This window comes from Limulus polyphemus, unplaced genomic scaffold, assembly GCF_000517525.1.
Source record: "Limulus polyphemus unplaced genomic scaffold, Limulus_polyphemus-2.1.2 Scaffold904, whole genome shotgun sequence".
Classification (NCBI taxonomy): Eukaryota; Metazoa; Arthropoda; class Merostomata; order Xiphosura; family Limulidae; genus Limulus; species Limulus polyphemus.
In genome coordinates this window covers 56,733-73,226 of record NW_013666514.1, presented here as the reverse complement: position 1 = coordinate 73,226, position 16,494 = coordinate 56,733, and the positions used below count along the sequence as shown (strand labels likewise).

Here is a 16,494-nt window from a genome sequence, read left to right as displayed (position 1 = left end):
AAATTATTTTCTCTTAGAAAAAAATACGAGTTGGGGGTATTTAAGATTGTAAAGGGAATTGATAGTGTTGATGCATCATCATTTTTTATATTTAACAATTAGAATAGTAGGACTAGGGAACACAAATATAAATTTGGGCATGGTAGGAGTCATCTTCAGCTAAGACAGTTTCATTTTCTAACAGGATGGTTAGCCTCTGGAATGGGTTGCCTTCCGATGTTGTGGAGGCAGTAAATTTAAGGGAGTTTAAGAGAAAGCTTTATAACTGTATGAATGATAAGGGCTGGCTTTAAGATTTTTTTCCACCATTGCCTGGTCCCAAGTCCAGGATGAGAAAGGAGGAGGGTTGGGCGCGGGGCTAGCAACTCCGCCCTGTAAAAACCAACCTGCTAAAAAATTACTGCAACAACAATTTCCGTCGGCGAGGTGTTGTTGGGGCCCTATGCTCCAGTGGGAGTCTACAGGGATTATTATTATTATTTAAGATTTTTTAAAATTTATAATAGTTTAGCTTAAAGGATGGGACAGCCGAGATGGACCAATAGGTCCCTTGTTGTCCCTAAACGTTATGTTATGTTTTGCATTTTCGTTCTTCCTTATTTCTTCATTCCTTTGTGGTTATTATTGTATTTTATCATTGTCCATGCTTTAACACGTTTTTTCTCCTTTCTACCTCTCGTTTACTGCATATGTTTAGTTTCTTCGTGAAATGACATGAATGAACTTGTAAGATGATAAAATGACAGAAAAACAAAGAAATATGTAAATATAGGTGAATTGGAGAAGAGTTAAAAACGACCTACTTAACAACAAACAAACAAATAAACAATAGGCTTTTGTTTATTTGTTTATTGTTAAGTACAAAACTACATAATGGACTATTCTCTTGAAATATTAAGTAAAAATATGACACACGAAAAAAATAAGATCAATGAATAATATTCTTGAAAGGTTTTTATAAAATCGTCATCGTTAATTTCAATAAATTTAAGAGTTGCAGAAACATCCTGAAAGTAGTGATATGTATATAGTTTGCCTGAAAAAAATGCCAATAAATATAATAAATCTGTGTATTTTTTATTGTATTTTGTATTTACGAGAAAGCTATTAAGGTTATCTGCTACGTCCTTAATTTTGAACAATCGACCAGATGGAAGACAGCCTGTCAGCAGCACCCTACCAACCACAGTTCACACTAAGTGGTTGATTGTCACTTTTATAACGCACCCACAGCTTACATTTTGGGGTAATATTTTGTGGGATCGCGCGTATTCCAACCTCTTTCCCCAGCTCCGAAATTCACAACTCTACAATAGGGCAAACCAGCGACCAAAACAGACAAATATATTTGAAATTTCAAATTATTACATATTTTTAAGTCTCGTGGTAAACATATATCTTTAAAAACTCCTTTTGCGTGAAAATGTTATTTTTTTCATTCATAAATAAATAACTTTCATATTTTAAATGCTCAAATTTATTAGTTTTCCATAATTATTATGTTATTTCTAATATTAATTTACTATAATTTTCCGATACGACGATAGGAAATTTTGTAATGGCGCCTTTCTGTGAAGTTAGCTAAGGTGGTAGGTAATTGAAATTTGTTGATGCTTTGTATAAAGGAAAATTGTGGGTGATGTATCATGATAGACTTCCATCCGTACCAGTTTTTGGAATTTTGTAATGTAGGATGGCCGGTTGGCTCAATAGACACCAAGCACTAGAATTTTGTATCATAATTAACACAGCAAAAGTAAAAATAGTTTTGCCTTTTCGCAATATGAGTATTGGTTAGATAGAACTGTTAATGTTACTGTTAGTAATGGCTGTTATTAGACGTAACTACTAGTTTTAGTAGTAGTACTACTACTAAATCTAAATACTGAACTAAATTAGGGATTACTAGTAGTAGTAATACTGTATCGTAGCTATTCAACGTCCATGATCGCAGTGTAAGTTGTAAATGCTAAACCATAGCTCACACAAGATTAAATAAAAGTATAATTTACATTAATTACTAATCAGTATTCCAATCAGAGCATGCTATGTACTTAAATCAAAAGTAAATCTATTTTTCTTACTTAAGTTATAGACCCTAATCAATTTCGATCATCTTGCAAAACACATGGAGTGATCATTAAGAAATAAATAAATAAAATCCCCAATAAAAGCCTAAAAGTGAATATGATAAGATTCAAGAAAGTTCAGTGATAATAAAAATAAGACTTAGAAAAGGAAATTGCAACAGTAGTGAATATTAATTAGCAAAAACTCATGTAACTTAACTAATGATGTAATAATACACCATATATGAAACTGTTACATTGCTGGTATTAACTAACTAATGTAGTCAGAGCTTAAACTAATGGGAGGTACAACTAATGGTGTTAAATATATTTAATATAAAAAAAACAGCTTAATATTACCTTAAGCAGCTTATGAGAAATTAAAGTGTAAATGTGATATTGTATAAAACTTTTCTTGTAATTAGTAGCAAGAATACTGTTTAATTTCCCATAAGATTGAATGAATTTTTTGTGTTGAAAGTTCACCGGTAGGTAGCTTTGAAGTTTTGAAATGTACAACAAATGTCATATTTGCTACTTGCTTACACTGTTATAACCCAGTTTTTTAAATTATTACCTCAATCTTACAACTTTGAAAAAAAAATACATTGAAACAAGTTGTAACATTATGAGCCTTTTTTTTTCACCAACTTCAATTAACAATTGGTGAATAAGTTTGTGTGAACCATATGTATAAACTGTAATCTGTATCAAAAGCTTAACATATAAGTAAAAGGTTAATTTACTGCTAGTTAAAAAGAAAAGAAGTTGTTGATGTAACCATTTCACCTATCGATATATCAAATAAATTGAGCTCGTGTATCCATTTAACAAAAGCTAAAAAATAAAATACATTTATAACATTATCAGACAAAATAGAATCTCATGCTGGAAGCTAATCAAAAATATTTTTGGTCCAAGTTAACATACTGTATATCAAAGTTTAACTTCACTGACATCTCCTTTTTTAAAAGTAAAGTATATATTTCCAACAATCTCATTCCACGAGTCAAACAGACCACCCATAAGAGGACTATCCAAACCATTCAAAACTCTAAACATATGAATAAAGCTTATTTTTAATTCTTCTTTGCTTCATTTGAAACAAGATGGAAACTTTGATACTTTTTTTATTTCATTGATAGTTCTATTTTATAAACTTGGTACCATTCTAGTAGCCAGTGTTTTCAGTATTTTAAAGTTCTTCTTGTAGAAAGGGGATCAAAATGGGTTATATATTAACTGCTTTATGACCATAATTAAAAAGAAGTTAATGATTTTTAGCTATTTACAGTAATATTTGGACTAGCTATTGAGTAATAATACCTATTCATGATTTGTTCTATTTACATACATTAGCTGTTAGATAAATTTTTCTGATATTTTTTTACTATATTTATATGTCTAAAGGTTAAAAATAAGATGGCCCCGGAACCTCCTTCTGTGACTACAAGTCAACGCAAATCTGGGAAAGATCATGTAACTCCACATAAACTTGCTCTTTTGGTCTTGATCAGAGAATTTTGTGTGGTAAAAAACAAAGCAAGAATGATTAATCCATTGCTCGGCCAAACAGATGATGTTTGGGAACATACTAATCTACAGCAACGGGATTTTGCTATCATTACTTTGAAACTTTTACAGGTACAAATTCAATTGTTCAACTTTTGTTGTAAAATAAATATAATTATTATTGCAGAAATTCCAAAACTCTATTTCCATTTGGTTTTAAAACTTCTGTTTCAGTTAAACTCTGTTAGATGTTTAAACATGTGATAAAAAGAAAGTGGCAAAAAAGCAATAAATTCTCATAATCTTTTATCTCAATATACTGTGTAATTATTTTGAAACAAGCCTAGAGTTAAAATATTACCCTAAACAAAAGTAAGAAACTTGTGAACTACTATTTTCTTACATCCTTGAATGATATAAATAAAATTTTGAATATAAGCTACTTGTATTGATACTTTTCTGTGTGTGTGTGTGTGTGCTTTTATGAATATTAGAGTGAGAAATTAAGTATAGTTATCAAATTCCTTGATGGAATAAACTTTCAAAATAAATAATTAAATTTTTTTATTTCTTTAAAATGTACTAGAATTATTGAAAAATATGCAGTAAGACCATATTTTACACATAGTTTGTAAAGAAGAAAGTTTGAAAAATAAAACCATGATAATTGTGAAAGTAACAAAACATAAAGACAACAAGGGATCACTTGGTCATTCTAGACCAGGGGCCTCCAAACCACTTTGACAAGGGCCGGAAGGTAGATCTTTTTAGGCTTTTTAAGTAGAGATGTATATTTTATTTTTTGTTTTTGTAATATTAGAAATTGTATTATTACTTTAATAAACTGTTGGCAAGCAGGATAAACTGAAGTCACGGGCCATATTTTGGAGATTCCTGCTTTAGACTGTCCTTTGCACCTACCATTGAGAAAAATATAATTAACTTACCCTCTATTTTTCAAGAAATCATTCATTCCTCCTGCCCCTTTTACTTAAGCAAATTGGCCTAGTCCACTTCCATATGTAACTCGTTTTGTAAAACAAATATCCCGTTAAAAAATAAAATTATCTTAACTGAAGCCTGGCCTGTCTTTTGCAAATATGAAATGTTTTTTCTCTTTTTCCTGTTGTCTTCATAATACAGCACAAAGAAATCATAGGCTTGTATCCTGTCGACCACTTTGATAATCATTTACACTTCTTTTTTTTCTTTTTTTTTTCAAGAGAAACTAAGTGATCTTAACCTATCCTTGTAAGATAACCTTTCCATTTCTGGTTTATTCCTAGTAACTCTCTTTGAACCCTTTCCAATAAATTTATATCCTTTCTTAGATAAAAATCCCAGAAATTTAGACAGTATTCTAAGTGAGACCTACTTAGTGATGTTTATAAAGAAAGAATTACCTTTGTGTAGTCAATATGTCGAAAAATTCTATTACATTTACTACTAACAACAGAGTGTTGCTTGGATGGCTTATCCATTATTTTGCCAAGATCATTTCTCTTCACTCATGCTATTGAGCTGGTTTCCATCTATATTAAATGTGGGATTCAAATTATGCTTACCTGTAACTTGTAATGAAATGTTCAACTTATTAATTGATCAAGTCATTCTGTAATATCTCAACATCCTCAATACAGCTAGAAATACTCAAGAGTTTAATATCCTTAGCAAACTTTACTAATTATGACCTTGTCAGTATTATTAATATAAATGAGAAAAAGGAAAGGCCCAAACACTGCACCTTCAGGTACTACACTGGTAACAAGGTAGTCTGTATCAAAAGCATAATATATGAATAAAAGGTTAATTTACTGGTAGTTAAAAACAAAAAGGAACAAGTTGATGCAACTATTTCTACATATCCCTTTGCTTTCAGAAATCAAATTAAATGTAATTTTGAAAACTAAAAAGTTTTATTGAAAGACAACGATTATTTTATACACAATTCAATAAAATGAGATTGTTTCCAGTCTCCAAATTATTAAAATAAAATATTAAAATAATAACTTACTGTACAAGGTTAAAAAGTGGTAAAATCCCCGACGTGATTGGAAAACAATCTCATACACTCTACATGTTTAAACGTATATTTTGCGTCATCCTCAGGAGTGTAATGTTTTGCAAAAAAACATTGAACATCACACATGTGCCAAAAAAACATCTTGAAAAAAATTAAATGTAGTTCGTGTCAACATACCTATCTAAGAAAAGTTAAAAAAATAAAATGTATGCATAACATTACCGGGTAAAATACAATCTCAGTGTAACTTAGTTTTGCAGTAATCACTTCCTCAACTATTCCCTTGCGTATCATCCTCATTTTGTGATTAAAAATAAATTTAGCTCTCTAAATATTCAGTATAGAAAACAATCCTTAACTACTTGAAGAAAACTCTCTCCATCCGCACTTGATCCTATACAATCCCAATCAATTTCTATAAAGTCCTATAACAACTTTAAAATAGCTATTATGGAATAATTAATGAGCTTTATTATCATATGAAGAATATTATTATGGGCCTTTAATTGTAAACTGTTTTTGTTTATAGTACCATATTTATCCCAATATAATGCACACTTTCTCTTCCAAATACCTCCTGAAAAATTGACTGTGCATTATATTTGCATATGTTCAATTTTATTAGGTATTTTACTAAAATCTACCATCGAAAATCATTAAAGGTTTCAAAAAATGTTGTATATCCAATGCAATGGATGATGACATTCTGTGAGAATCAAAAGAGGATGAAGCACAGGTTCATGGAAGAAAATCTGATGGTAACAACAATTCTAGCAATGATGAAGATTTGTGTGAAGATGAATGATTAGATTGGTGTGTTACCACATATAAATTTTATAAAATTGACACATAAACAAAATTTCAATCAAAGATTTCCAAAAATGTTTAACATGTAGATAGTTTTCTACTGTATTTAGAGACTATTCAATACATTTTGTACAATTGATGGGTAAAAAAAAAAACATTCCTAAATTTAACCTTTCAAATTGGATGTGCATTATACTTGGGGGAAAATATAGTAATTCTGTTTGAGGATTTGAATTCAGGATTGTGGAAGTTGAAAATTGGATTTGCTAATTTCTAGACTAAGTTATGTTTGTAATATTATTTTAAGTATGTCTCTTTTATAACACAAAGTGTTTTTGTTTTTTCTGATTCTCCTTATTCTTAACTTACAGAGTTGGTTTTTACCAATTGCATGTCTAAGACATTTTGATGGTATTATTCTTAATGTGCAACATTAATTTAGTCTGTGACCACTTTTTTTTGTGGTTTTCTTTTTTGACATGTAATCTTAAAACAGTTAATTGATCTTACATAGTTACGATTGGTGTTTGTGGTACATTGCATAAAGAGATCTGCTGTATGGCTCATCAGCATATTTATTACCCACCTCACAGAAATCTTTGTTTTTCTATTAAAACATACCAACAATATTTCACTGTTTATTCATATGTTAACACTCATTCTGATTATCTGTTATAAAAATATTTAGAGTCCTGATATGGATTTAAAGAGCTTTAATGATATGGTGAAACCTATCCTGCACCCCAGGACTTACCAACAGTTCCTTGAGAGGTAGGTGAAACAAGTAAGCATTGGAAAGGACCAAGAAAGTTGGTAATGAAGCATTCTTTATTTGTTTTCTTTTATTAATTGAAAAACGTTTCAATAAAGGTTTAGAAATGGCAGATGCATCAGGCAAATTTTGTTTTGGAAAACTGTGTTTACTTGAATTATATTTTTGAGAATAGGTTTTGAATTTAAATTTTATAATCTGTATGAATTTAAATATACAAAAAAGCAATCAACAGTTTGCTATTTATAACTTTAATTTTCATATTGCAGATTTGTAGCTTATTATAAGTATATCATATACCTAAATTCTATTAAACTGTTTTATTATAAGTTTGGTTTATTTACTATATATCAGGACAATCAGAGCAAACTTAATTTTTTTTATTATTATTCATAACTGCAAAACAGAAGTATCTGTTATATGAATACTGCAGCACTTACAACATGTTGCTGTTAACATGGTCACAGTAAAACTTTAACACCAGTTGATTATAAAGATTTGGACAATGACTGTTAGCTTGACTGAAAATAGCTTGATGATGCCAACTAATATAAAAGTTTAATTACTGAGAATTAATTTGACTTAATGAGAATGATGTACCTGGTCTTCTATTGGACATAAAAGTACATATAGCATTGTTTGTACTCAGTTTGATGACTGTGGTTATATTTTATTGACAGACATTTCAATTTTAATTGTAACAAACTCTACAAAAGATGACAAGGTCAATCTTAGACCACATTTCTTCAAAATTTTTCACAGACCCTCTACTGTAAGTGTACATCAGATTCCATTTGACCATTTCTACACAGATCAAAGTCTCAAAAGTCCATTGGAGCTACAATGAGGAACTTGATTGATGCAAATTGGATTGCTATGATTTCCATTTCTTCAGCCATCCTTCTCATGAAAGCAGATGTTGATTTCAAGGTGTTGCTGGAACTTTGGCTTGTGAATTTATTTTCATATTCTTCAGTGTCATCTTATCAACTGTGCTTAGAGATATGTCCAGCTTCTTTGCAGTGTCTTTATGGTCATATAGTTTTATTTTATACCATAGTTTTCAAGTTGCAGATGAGGGCATCACACCAGATTGGTGTTTATGGTGCATTACCCTTGCCTTAACAATTAAGTGTTGTTTTAGAGAATGTTGCTCTTCTAAACGTTGTTTTGTTTGAGTTTCTCCCACTTCCATGGGGTATATTGAAACTGAGAATGTTGTGTCCTTTGATGTACATCATTTAATAATCTTGCTGTATGAATATCTTTCATCAGAAAAGGCTGTGACATATTACTCCAGTTATAAGTCTGTCCTGGTGCATTGCACTGTTAATTATTTGAGAATTTGTGTTATGAGCAAAATATGTATCGGTGATGAATGTCACTCGAGGCATATGACTTGATTCTGTGGTTAGATGTCACTGAATTAGCATATGGAAGTCACTCTTATGAAGTGCAGTAAACCCTCTGTGTTCGGGTATATTATACAAGTAATATCAGAACAAGAAATGTATGATTTTTTGGGTTCTATTATGGGCTGTAAATTTAATGGATAATTTTCTACAATGTTTTTGCTCATAGTTCACTTTTATTTTGTTCGTTAGGTTAGAGGAGTTAAAAACTAAAGGTGTAGCTGCAATAATGGATTATTTTGAATCGCTGGAAAATTTACTAGTAGATCCTACTCACCAAACCCCAACAGTTCACAAAAGCAGTATCCTCGGTAAGTTACTGTAGAATATTTATTGAATTTTAAGATTAAATTGTGCATATTCACTTTGTTCACTCTATAGATGTATTTAGCATATTTGTTTTTTACGACCTTTATTGAGGTCAGATGTAATAGTACAAAATATGCTAATAAAAATGTTTTACTGTTAAATAAACATAAGGTTTTTTTATTCAGTGAAAATTTATGACTGTAGGGGAAGACTTAAGATAGCTTTTTCTTTTAAGAAAGTTACCACAGCAACCTTTTTTTTTTTGGTTTCTCATTAAATTATTGTGGTATATATTTTTATCACTTCATACTTTGCTTCAATTATTAAGGGTATCCAGTACATAGAGCTAAGTTTAAAAAGAGCTTCATATGACACTGATGTACTGATTTAGGCACTGCTTTGCTTTCTCATTCATAAGGCAATAGAGCCATGATATCACCTCACACCTTCTAATTTATTTCATAAATAAGTTTAATTGTGCTTGGTTAAATTGTTATATTTAAGGTAATAAATTAATACAACGAAACCTCGTTAATCCAAACACATTTTTAAGGAACTAATTCATTCATATTTCAAGATATCCAGATAGTCAAATCAATCATTTTGAATACAGTGGATGCTATTAATAGCGTGCATTATTGATCAATGAATATAAAGGTTCAAATATGTAAGGATGGGCATGAAACTGATGAACAAAAAGCAACTGTATGTATAATAAACTTATCAGTTTATTATTTTCTATGTCATCAATAATTTAAAAAATTTTATCATCAAAATGCCATTTCGTTATCTTCACATAAAACATCATTTTGCTCAAACCAGTTACATGCTTGCTTACAGAAAATACAAAGTACATAGTAATGGTCATATGTACAACAAATCACTTTCAAAAGAAAGATGTAATCACAGTCAACTTTTAAACTACAGTTTTTTTTTATTTTGAAGGTACCCAGCAATTTTAATCAAATAACTTAAACCATTATCTTTGCATAAATCACTGGTTTATTTGAATCATATGATGACATCGTTTAGGTTGGATCGTATTTTATTCAAACTGACTGGCTCAACTGCTGGATCATTTCGATGACGGATACACTGTCACATGGTGAAAATAATGTCTTCATCTGACAACTCTTGACCAGATGGTTCTGTTGTGTTGATGCTGAACAACTGATTAGCTAACACAGCATTATTACTGCTCAAGATTAAGGTATGAATGCCATAAGCAATCTCATAAATGACTTTGACATCTAAACTGGCTCAAGAGTTTCTGTCTGTTTAGGCAAAATCTTGAACTTTTTGATAGTTTCCATAGTAACACTGGACCAAGTGTAACTTGCCATTTGTGAAACACCATGGACATTTACAGTTTGTGGACCATTATTTTCTTCATGTTCTGTTTACTTGTTAATCACCTGGTGGTGGTAGTAAGGTTTGAATGGCCAAGTTATGCCAGCATCCATAGGCTGTATCACTGATTTGGTGTTTGATGGTACAGTGTTACATTAGACAGCTCTTGATATGGTGCAGCATGACTAGTAGCATTGTCCACAAGGCAAATGAATTTTCTCTTCTTTGAGACCTCCTTTGGTTCAAGTCCTCCAGCTGTCCCGAGAACAATGCTGATGTATTCAAGGCAATCTTATGCCACCTGCAGATTTGCATGGACAGCAGGGTTGAAATCACTTCCAAGGCATCTTGACCACTCAGGTTTCACAAATATGATTGGCTGCAGTTTTTCACTACCATTTTCATTACCACACAAAGCAACTGTTATGTGGTCTTTAAAGTTTTTTTTTATACCTTGAACTTGTTAATTTGCCAAAGAATGACTAGGTTCCAATATACTAGTCTTATCTCAATTGTAGATGTCTGCCAGTCCATATCCTGCCAGAACCTTTCATAGATCTTCTTTACCTACAGTAGTTGCATTTTGATTGACACTTGATGCTTTACCTCCCAGTTTTGTCTTTGATATTCCAAAATGTCCTTGGAAGTGTTGCTGCCATCCTCCGGAATATCCAAACTCTTATGTCAAGCTGTTGTCCAAGCTGATTAGCTTCCTCTACATGCATTTTGTAATTAACATACACATTTCTTGAAGTAACATCACACATCCAAATGTACATAGCTTGCTCCATGTTTGCATGCTTTGAATGTCTTGCTCTTGTTGATTTGAATCTCCTGGAATATTTGAATATTTATCTACTTTACTTTGCTGTGAAGAATGTCAGATTTGTGGACTTGCTTATGAGGACTTCTCATTCTACACTGAAATACCTACTGATGGTATTAAGGCTTGCACATGGATTTGCTTTTTTGTATAAAAAAACATCATGTTTTATTTTGGAGCATTGTAACTTGATGTGACTATAGCATCTGTTCTAGTTTATATGTATATCCCTACTGTGAGGGCTGTTCTCAGAAAAATTGTCATAAACTGGTAGCCAATGTAAGTTAAAGTTGTTCTAAGAAAAACTTTTGTAAACAGATATCCACACATTAGTGCAAATGTTTTGTGGTCAGGAATTATCACCCAGTTTCTTCTTCTTCTGATTTACTGCTACTTTACTGTCGTGAAGTCATGTAGAGATTACCAAATAATTTATCCATAAGAAGTGCTTTTTGTTATAAAAGATATCTGTACAGATTCTGATGGCAAATATATGGATTATTGATTAAATATTCTATGGTGAACATTTGCCTATAAAAAAATAATCCACATTGGTGACATCTGGTCTGGACTAAAGAGATTTTACTGAAAATAATACTGTTAAGTATATACCAACATGTAAGTTAGCTGATTACCAACTATTCAATTGCCAGTAATCAGACTTTTTTTTTCTTTTATTATATAATCTCTATTGATGGCCTTTTGATGCATTTTACTTGCACTTGATCCTGTAAACTCAGTCATGGTTGGTTATTAGATATGAAATATACACATGATAATTATGCAAGAAAAGAACAGTGATAGTATATTAGCATAGTTCATTCATTGGAAGGTTCTTTTAAAGTATCTGGTGAAAATAATTCAAATTTCAGTCCACTTGGTAATAATATGTTATATTATTTCCTCCTTTAACATTCCTACAATCTTAAAAACTTGTACACTGTCATGAATTGCTGTAGGCCTACATAATTCTAACTAACATAAAACAAATCGACTTGTACAAAGTAACCACAATTGCTAACAAGCTGGCTAGTTCACTCTTTAGCTCAAAAATCATTCCCCACACTTCACAACTGTCTTGTATTTATAATCTAACTTCGAATTTGCTAGAACACTTTTTGTCACATTCTTAAGAGTTTTCTAGATGTTCTAGGCCTGTCTTATTAAATCTTCTGATCTTACAGTCATCATTAATACCCATAGTTCCCTCTAGCTAAGATTAAAAATATAGCTTACAACAGTAACATTATGGATGTTTATTAGGTAAATAAACTAAAGTTGTAAACTTTGAAATATTTGTGATTATTTTAAGAAAGTTTCACAAGTTTTTCCATGATTGTAGATGCCTAGATGTTAAGCAAAAACAGAAACATGAGGTAACATAAAAAATATTTAGGTCTGTTATTATTAATTAATAATTTATGTAATGGAATGGCTCAGAATTTGTCAGTATTTTTTAATAATTGCCTGACTTATTAATTGATTGGTGGTTTACAAACAAATTACTGATTATTATATGTAGTGTGTGTGTGTGTTTACATATATTTACACACATAACACACTCAAAATGCATAATGTATTTTTGAGTGAAACAAGAAGTACCCTTATATTTCAGGCTTGTTTATTCGTCGAATGTTTCTAGTTTTTGATAAGTTTACCTTCAGTCATGTGGCCAATGTCCATAGAAAGTTCTGTCAGTATTATACTACTGCTTTTGGGGAAGATCAACAAAACAACTCACTGATTGATGAAACATTGCCTGTGGATGATTCTAGGTGTGTATATATTAAGTGTGTTTTTGTTTAATTAGATGACTTAAAAGAAATTACAAATTCAAGCAACTTTCTGGCCTAAAATATTATGCTATCTGAAAAATTTTTTGGTTATGCTTGTATGTTTTATGCATCCTCTAAGTTTATCCCTTTCCTGACTGGTGAGCACCTTTCAGATATCGAGTTTTAATCGAGTTTTTTTTTTTTATATGAATATGATAATTTTAACTCTATTGCAACAATTTTGACTCAAAAATATTTTAGAATTTTGTAACATTTATACAGAGTATAATTCACAAAGAGATAAAGCTCAAGCTTAAATTTCTGCACAGCTAGAGGAATCTTGTCTGTAAACGATACAATTATAGATTATTTTTTTTTAGAATTTTTCTGCCCATCCCAAAACATAAGTTTATATTTGCTGAGAAACCATCAACCATTCTCTTTCACATACTGTATTAGATACGGCTTGTCTCTTCTCCCTTGTCTGTTTTATAGTGGAGGTTATAGAATTGAGGTGTATTGTCTTCCATAAACTACAAATAATTTCTTAATCATATTCATTTATTCACTGCTTCCTCTAATTATTGCCCCCAGTGGCACAGCGGTATGTCTTCAGACTTACAATGCTAGAATCCGGGTTTCGATACCCGTGGTGGGCAGAGCACAGATAGCCCATTGTGTAGCTTTGTGCTTGATTACAAACAAACAAATCCTCTAATTATATTTTCTTCAGCATCATTACAAATAAAGCTAAATTCTGCCTCTTCATCAATAACCACGGTCTGGCACTTTCAAATTTTTTGTGGCAGTCTTCAGCACACGTGTAAAATCTTTATGATATGAAACGTGGGAAAAATCTTCTTTGGCAAATAGATCTACTACTATTTACTTTTTTGTCAGCAGCTATTTGCATTTACTCTTCCGCACTTTTCATAATGCATTTTACTGAAAATTCTTTACACTTTTATTTTTGTTTGTTTTTTAGTGCAAAACAAGTATGTGTCTGGGGTGAGGGGATAATATTTTGATGAAGAGGAATGGTGAAAGTTGTTTTCTTGAAAGGATGGAGAGTTTCCATTTTGCAAGAACAGCAGTATTTGTAAAAGTTTGATAATTCCACCTGACAGTGCCATGATTAGTTGGGCAAAAACTGTTTGGTAACTCTTCACAATTTTTATTAAGCCTATCATTACTTTTATTTGATGCAAGTTTCCTGATTGCAAGAGAATAACTCATCTTCTCAGTCAGTTAAACTACCTTCCTCTCGTTTCTGCATAAGAGATTTGTATCCCGCTAGCCTTGAGGTAACTCCCTCTTAATTTCACATCATGAGACAAAAGCCATCCACCGGTAGGAGGGTGACACAACTTCCATGCACAGTAATTCCCCCTATGTACTTGTACTAACATTATTCTTTTATGAGGCAAGACAAAAGTGTGCACTGGAAGTGGGGAGGATGAGTGGAAATGTGTACAGAGATGAAGCTTTATCTCAGAAGTTAAAATTTTTTCTAATCTGAAAATGTATTTGGTAATGAATTTACAGATTTGTTAACAGAAGTATGCTTGTAACTAAATAATTTCTGCTGTTTGTTTTTTTAGGGAAATGGAAGAAACTCAAGTGATGGCTTCGCAGAAACAGGCAGAATTCTTCATTGCACAGCAGGTGAGAACTCCCATTTAGAAAATCTTATAATAAAACAAATAACACTTATAAAGCTTGGAGATGGCTTAAATGGGTAAGGAAGGAAATCTTATGACAGTTTCAACATAGTATGTCATACAGATTTATGTTGCTTTATTTTTACAGTTGCTATAATATTTGTTGCTATTTTGTGTTACTATACCTTTTTTCTTACATAATTGCTATACTTAATGGTGATTGGTAATGATGTTGCTTATATTTGTTTCAAAATCTAGCAGCCGTGCACCTGAACATATTTTGTTAGTCTTACAAACATAAAGTATGGATGGAGCAACCAGTGTTTAAATATGATAATTCCTAAACTCTACTTTTTACATTTCTTTTGCACAAACATTTATACCACCAAATAAATCACAGGGGCAAAAAAAGAAATTTTCACTTCACAGTTTTTTGTATAGTTACAGTTGGAATTAATAATAAATATAACCTTTACTACTTATCAGCTATCTTTAATTCATTACAAGTTGCCTTTTTTGTTTCCTGCGAATTATCACCGAGCGTTAGTTAACCTTTCAAGTCCCTATGTATCATTATATGATAGAGTTATGAAGTTGAGACTCCTACTAACTGTAGTCACATTAAATGATGGTTTTTAACTTTTTTCAAACCATAATTGTTATATACAGATAATTTTCACGTGCACTTTGTACTAATGTATGTGGTGGATGTAATCGCTATAACCCAAACCTTTTTAGTTATTAAAACTTTTTCACCATTGACTGCAATTCAGTTTAAAGCTTTTTGTAACCAACATATTTTCTGTCTCCAACTCTGTGACAGAAAACTTGTAAAGGTAACCAGCGGCATTGCAGTATGTCTGCGAACTTACAACGATAGAAACCGGGTTTTGATGCCCGTGGTGGACAGAGCACAGATAACCCATTGTGTAGCTTTGTACTTAACTACAAACAAACTAACCTCCAACAATATTTATTTTTTATGCTTGTTTGTGTGTATACATGTAAATATAATGATAAAACTATGACTCGTCTTATGCACCAGATAATCATTACAATATTTTTTTTTTCTTTCAAGACATTAACAAAAAATAACCTATTAGACAGTATCGCTTCTTATTGATCTAAACGTGTAATAATTAATGCATACAAAATTATATGAACAAGTTTAAACTAATAAGTTATTTATCCCTGTAACAATACCAGGTAGAAGTGCAAAGATAAGACCCGATCAATACAATTGACGACAAACTGAAAATTTTGAGCTGGCTGCCATCTATGAGATTTTATGTGAAACTAAGCCTCATATATGGGCATATTTTTAGTTCATCTCTCTTAGAAAAAATTGCATTACTTATAGAGATTTATAATTTTAATTTTAATAGTAAATCATAAACATAATTGAAGTGGTTAACCTCGTAGGTTTGAGTCTACTTATGATTGGTTTTATTTTATGACATCTTAAAATTATGACAAAATTAAATGTTTACATGAAAAGAACATTAAAAAATATAAAATGTATTACAATTGAAACATTACAACATGAATACATACTTTACATGTATTATAATTGGAGCATTATAACATGAATACATACTTCACATGTATTATAATTGGAGCATTACAACATGAATACATACTTCACATGTATTATAGTTGAAACATTACAACATGAATACATACTTTACATGTATTATAATTGAAACATTACAACATGAATACATACTTCACATGTATTATAATTGAAACATTACAATATGAATACATACTTCACACATATTGCAATCAAAACATTACAACATGAATACATGTTGTCACACTGCCTTTTATGGTACTAGCCCAGCTGTAATGAATTTCAGTAAAAATGAAATCAAACTTTGTTCTTGATTTTTCTAAAACAAATGTTTCAACAAATTATAATATCAACTAATATATTGTATGTAAAGAAAGAAAAAAATTATTTTGTTCTTATCCTTTAAAG

The 16,494-nt window shown here is 31.0% G+C and overlaps 1 protein-coding gene across 4 annotated transcripts in view; it reads left to right on the top strand.

The window, feature by feature from the left end:
* The first annotated feature begins 1,566 nt into the window (after nt 1-1,566).
* The window catches only part of LOC106461140 (anaphase-promoting complex subunit 5-like), a 37,039-nt gene continuing 22,111 nt past the window's right edge, over nt 1,567-16,494 (top strand). For 2 of the 4 annotated variants that reach the window (XR_002610936.1, XM_013920935.2), the window contains exons 1-6: nt 1,570-1,593; nt 3,480-3,713; nt 7,100-7,182; nt 8,788-8,906; nt 12,693-12,852; nt 14,454-14,517. Coding sequence is in view for 3 of the 4 variants with exons in the window: in XM_013920935.2 (XP_013776389.2) it covers nt 3,492-3,713; nt 7,100-7,182; nt 8,788-8,906; nt 12,693-12,852; nt 14,454-14,517 (648 nt within the window). In the remaining variant the exon portion in view is untranslated. Of the gene's footprint in view, nt 1,594-3,479; nt 3,714-7,099; nt 7,196-8,787; nt 8,907-12,692; nt 12,853-14,453; nt 14,518-16,494 lie in introns of those variants that run through there. The other 2 variants (XM_022388008.1, XM_022388009.1) reach the window with 2 other exon arrangements.